At 47.7% G+C, this 5,636-nt stretch overlaps 1 protein-coding gene across 1 annotated transcript; it reads left to right on the top strand.

Moving 5' to 3' along the window:
- Positions 1 to 1,446: 1,446 nt before the first annotated feature.
- LOC143180631 (uncharacterized) lies at positions 1,447 to 5,290 on the top strand. Its single transcript, XM_076380498.1, has 2 exons — positions 1,447 to 1,998; positions 5,010 to 5,290. The coding sequence occupies exons 1-2, from the start codon at positions 1,713 to 1,715 to the stop codon at positions 5,147 to 5,149; spliced, it is 426 nt and encodes a 141-aa protein (XP_076236613.1). The 5' UTR covers positions 1,447 to 1,712; the 3' UTR covers positions 5,150 to 5,290.
- Positions 5,291 to 5,636: the final 346 nt, after the last annotated feature.

Raw genomic sequence — 5,636 nt, 5'->3', positions numbered from 1 at the left:
GATGTAAACATCTGTGGAAATTATCCTGTCTCTTCTACGTGTAGCATTGAAAACGGGGTAGACTCGAGGAAAGTGTAAAGTGATCTAAGGAACTGGTTGAAGTTGCATGCAACTTTGAGAGCGGGAACGGGTTGCAACCGTCCGTTTTATTGGGGTATCAAATGCAAGACCTTGTACTAAAATTAAACCTTGACCTTGGAGGATTTCACTGGTCGACATTCACAATGCGCCATAGAAAACACGAACCCCTATCGTGTTGCGTATCGTAACGTAACGCAAGCTCCAAAGTCGCCAGGTAATAATGATCGCTAGCAAAAACAAGACTCCGAGAAAAAGCAAAACTGCGAAGCTTAGTAGAAATCGAAGGTTATCGCCATTCGTCGCGACGAAACAATCTCGTCATCATTGTAGCAAAGATACACGGTCCCTTTTCTCACCCTGGTAGAAGAAAAAGAATCGCAATGAGGCGATGGTCAATTTTCAGCGCGAAACTTGTTTCGACGTCCCTCCCTCTTTTTCTGTTTGGTCCACCTGCTCTCGAACGATCGTTTTTTTCGTTCGACGCAGAACACCGAGCTTCCCGCGAAAATGTATATGTGCCCGCGCGTTCACAATCGCTCCAACTACCCCTCTGTCCCGCAAGTCAGGATACTCAGTATGTAATTCCCAATAATTGGGACCCTTGGACGCTTGTAACCTGACGCATCCTTTCAACATTCGCCACTGGTGTTATATCTACTTTCAAATTCGCTAATTAAAGTCCCATCCAATTCTTTTCAACCTATATGTATCTACTTTGAAACAGGCAGCCAAGCAGAAATTTAAAATTGAATGAAACTAAATCCTACATATATAGGACGTAAGACGACCAGTATAACTAAAACTTAAAGAATCGTTCGGTGTTCGGCTGACGTCTAGAGAGAATTCTGTCAATAAAAGAAACAGGGATTGATTCGGCAAGTAGGAGCCACGGAGCACGTTCTACGAAGGAATAGCCGCGCGATCGTGATCGTTCTATACGCGGTGCTACTTAGAAAAAAATAAAACGTAGGCTTTATGGCGCGAGCCTCTTCCCTTCCCTCGCCAAAATCGCTTAGCATAATCCGTTGGACGGTTCGAGGCGCGAAAGAGGGAAAGACAGGCGGAGGAGGGCGAGGAGAGTCGAGCGATCGGTAGGCTAGAACAGGCGAGGAGACATTAGAGCGAGGAGGACGGAAAGAAGCCGAGTGCGCGCCATTTTTACTGCGCATCCGTGGCGGCGCACCAATCAGATTTGAATTCGTGAGGTTGGTGGAAGGGCCGCACGGACCTCGTGGCTTCGATGAAACGGCGGACTCGAAACGAAGCTACGTCGTCTTGAGGATCCAACCAGAAGGAGTCTGGCCGTCGAGCGGTGAAGACCAGTTTCGATCCTGTTATCTAGTTCAGTTCTCGTGACTACGTGACTACCAGCAGGAGGATTCTCGCGGAAAGCTGACAGAAAAGTGTGGGGAAATCGATCGAAGTACCTGAGGACCGAGTCATCGGGGGACACTGGACACGGTGAACCCTGGGAAACGGAGCGGCACACCTTCCATTTTCGGCCAGAACGTTCCCAAGTGAGGGGACGGAGGAAACGCTTCCATCGCGTGGAAAATAGAGGCTCGACGACGACTATCGTCCCTCGCCACCGTTGCTCGCCTCGACACGTCGAAACACAAGAAGTTTTCGAGATGCTGGCAGCTTCGATTTGTCGCGAAGTTCACTTCACGGTATTGTCCAGCACGACTATGGCCTCGCGCGTTCCACGTTGCCTCTTCGGCAAGCCCAACTCCAGAGAGACCGTGGAAATGCTCCAAGAGGCCCTAGACGCGGAGAGGAGCAAATTCGCGAAGCGATGGGGCGTCGATCCGCGTTCCGAGGATAAGGAGAATAATTATCAGAGGAAGCACCACGACAAGCACGAGCCATCGCCTAAGAAACGGAGCAACCCGTACTCCAGGCAGACCAGTATTCATGGTAAGTGTCTATTCGTCTTCTTAATGCTAAAATACGCAGTGACTTCGTGTTCGACGAAGTGTGACTCAGCAGTACTGAGAAAGCTCGGAAGGTGAAACTTCGTAAGCTTTTTGACTGATAACAGGCTAGCTCGCTTCGACTAACCTTCATTTCCACCCAGTATCTCTTAGAATAAGCCAGAATAATTTTGATAGGAAAATTCTTTGCACTGAGAGATGATGAAATAATGGAAAAGTTTTGTAATCAGTGGAATATATGATGAAAGAAGTAAAGTAGTGGCTGGTATTAGAGATACGGGTGGAGAAATGGGTTCACAAGCGCTGCACGAGGTATAAATAAATTTGATAAGCGTAGCGTCTGGCGGTGAAGAGGATCTAAGGTTTTTGGCGGGAAAGCGACGGCGTACGCAGAGGAAAGGGAAGGTACGAGGGGCGCAGACGCAGAGCGCAGGCTGGTCGCGTGGCTCCGACCTGTTTTCTTAGTCTAGCCTCGCTCCTCCGCGCCTCTTCCGCCTTCTCTCTTTCTCCCTCTTCCTCCATCGTTTCTGGCTTCTGGTTTTACGCTATCCAGAAACTTTCGGACGGGCCCTCCCGGCTCTGACCACTATCACTTTCCAAAATTACAAACCCAACAGGGCGTAGATTGCTCCCTCGTACCCTTCGGTTCCCCTGTCCCATCCCGTGATTTCCAGAGGGCGAAAAACGGAATTTCACTCCGACACTAATCGTTTGGGTAATCGGTCAGATAATCCTCGATAAAACTAGATGGAGTAGAGGCACGTTTTTAGCCACATAGCTGAGGCTTGACGTGTAGGAGGTGGAATGGACGAAACACTAGAAGGCGATATGCAACGAGCTGGAGGGTTTAGAAAGTATCCTCCTAGGCTGAGTGAATCACGCCGATGAGTCATGCGTCGTGTTTGAAGGCGGACGAAATACCTGAAGGGTCTTGTGACTCATCTAAGGGCCCCAGTTTTCAAGGAGTAAGACCAACTTAAGACTGCATTCCTTGGATTCTTTGGTTCCTACATGTTTGCACACTTACGTACCCCCAACGGTCACGCTTTGGCACAATGGATATCACATTTTGTCGACCAGGTGCATACTTCGCGTGTGACCGTTCGCGAACGATGCTTTAATTACCATTTAAGTCTTCGTTAACTTAGGACAGGGTTTCGAGCTAGCATGGAAGTGGAAGTCGTAGAAGGTTTTTCTCTGCTAATTTCGAATGCAGTCTGCAGAATTGTTAGCAATGAGTTTCTTGCTAGCACGATGTAGGATGTAAGATAAAAACAAGATGTATAATCTGGAGGTGTTTTATAAGAGCTACGATTCGCCTCGATAACACTTTGCTTGGCTAGTCCTTGGGCAAAAGCTCGCGGAGGTCCGTGGAAAGTCATCGGAGCGAAACATCGCAACGAGCCCTTTTCCAGCAACACCTGTTAGCCCCTGCTACGGGACTATGACGACTCCACTCTCTTTTCCCACGATTAAATCAAGCTCGCGAGCACGCGATACCAGCAACGGGACCTTCCGAAGGCCGTGCACCACCTGTCGCAATAGGCACCTTCTTGCGCCCTTATTTGCATCTAATCGAACCACCGGTTCCTTCTAGCCCTTTCGTCGACCAGTGTCTCACCATGATAGCAGCCCGCATGTTCCTATCAATAGTATCGAATTTAGGCCGCAGCAATTACTTTGAAGAAAAAAATAGGTACGAATTTCAAAATTCTATTAGAAAAATGAGGTTCATACATAACATGTTAATTTAGAAAAGTTGTATAGAAATACTAAGGTGATGTCTTTTCTTCGCACCTCGACCGAAAAAGAAAATCTGATCACGTTCCTTTCACGCTAGGAATCGTCGAAAAAAACAGATTCTCGTAGGGTCTTGGAGAATTCTAGGGCGTCTTAAATAGAAAGGAGGGAGATTCAGGTTCGTCGCGAGTGTTCTTTCTAAAGAATCGAAAAGAAACTGACCTCCTTTCAGACCCCTCGGGTGGAAATTCTTCGTTTGATTGAAAAACGCTCGAGAACGGAGGACGGGTCCATGACGCTCCATGGACAAAGGTAATCTCGATCTTTGTGCCAGAATCTCTGCTCGGAAGCGTACGGACAGGTAAGCGTTTTGGCCCCCTTGAGAAGCTACGTTCTAGAATGTTTGGTGGCTAGGCGAAGAAACAGATGTTGACAGATGAAATCCTTGACGGAATTCAAGCCAGTGGAGAGACCAGTAGACGCGTTAGTTAAGAAAGCTCGGTTCCGCGCGCCATATGGCGAACCAGTGCGAAAAGGGAGACCGAGAGGGACGAGGATCGTCGTGATCTCGACATATGGCCACTGCTTGACCGTTTCTCTTCCTTCTCCGATTTACTCGAACCTGTGCACTTGTCGTCATCCGAGAAGAAGAAGGAAGCGTCATCGTATATCGATGCACGATTCTTTTCCCCGTTTCCTCTCCGATCGATTCTGATCGTTACTTTCAATCTCGTTGTAACTATCCAGAACAATATAAACAAGAAGTAGCCAGCGTGATACCATTAACGCGGATCACACCTGCCCGTCAGAGAAAGGACGAGAGATCGAGTAAAAAGGAAAGCAGCAAGGGCGCTCAGGTGACTACCTGATCGGAAATAGGGTGTCCGCAAAGCGTTTTGTCCGTCTGTGGCTTTTGTTGTGGAAATTTCGTGTTTCTCACGTGTTGCGTTCCCCTAGACAGGTTAAACTACGTCGCAATAAAACGACCCCTCCGACTCTGCAAGTGTCTCGACCACTCTGACCCGATGAAACCTTACGACTCACTCCTTCGAGCATTTCGCAACGGTCTCCCCTGAAACGCCCCCTTCTTACTCTTATATATGCGAGAAGAAACCGCGATGACGAAGCTACGCTTACGTGAATTTGACATTTACCATTTGCCATGCGTCGAACAGCACGAGCGTTGCAATTTAAATTTTAATTAATCGTCAAATGTGCATACCAATCTGAAACTTGGTTTCTTTGTTGTTGCAGATTACTGGCGAGCTCGAAAAGTCTGCGAGGTGAATAAGAAGCCACTTGCAACATCGATGGACGCCTCGAAGCAGCAGAACGAAGTGTCGAAAACGACGAAGACGGCAGTGAAGTCGTCGAAGAAGACGGCACAGAATTGAAGAAGCAACAGGATCTATTTATTACGACTGCTTCGTCGCGCCATCGAGATCCTGTATATTTATTGTCATTGCTCTTCCGTGATAGCCATCGTTGTAGCGAATTAGCCCATCGCCGACGTTGTCCTCGTTAGCATTAATTTCGACCTGTTAATTATGTTATTCTTGTAAATAGTACGTCAAGTGATTTATGGAGGTTTGGACGAGCTCACTGTCGCCACTGGCTTGATGGCCTATGCATCTAATTATGACGATGGACAAAAAGAGAAAGGTGGGAACAGTTCTGACCTCGATGAAACAGAAAATCCTTTCGTCCTGGTCAAAACTCAAGGCCTCTATTAGCTTAATGGTATGTCATAGTGTATGGAGGTCCTCTGAAGGCACAGTGAGTCGTCGAAAGCCTGAATCGGTTGGTTCTTCGATGAAGCAACAATGCAGCACCTCCAAAGACTAACTGAGTACGAATACGACACTATGCCCTCCATGGTCT

The sequence above is a fragment of the Calliopsis andreniformis genome, chromosome 6, assembly GCF_051401765.1.
Source record: "Calliopsis andreniformis isolate RMS-2024a chromosome 6, iyCalAndr_principal, whole genome shotgun sequence".
NCBI lineage: Eukaryota > Metazoa > Arthropoda > Insecta > Hymenoptera > Andrenidae > Calliopsis > Calliopsis andreniformis.
Note: the sequence above shows the minus strand (reverse complement) of the source record. Positions and strands in the feature narration are given on the sequence as shown.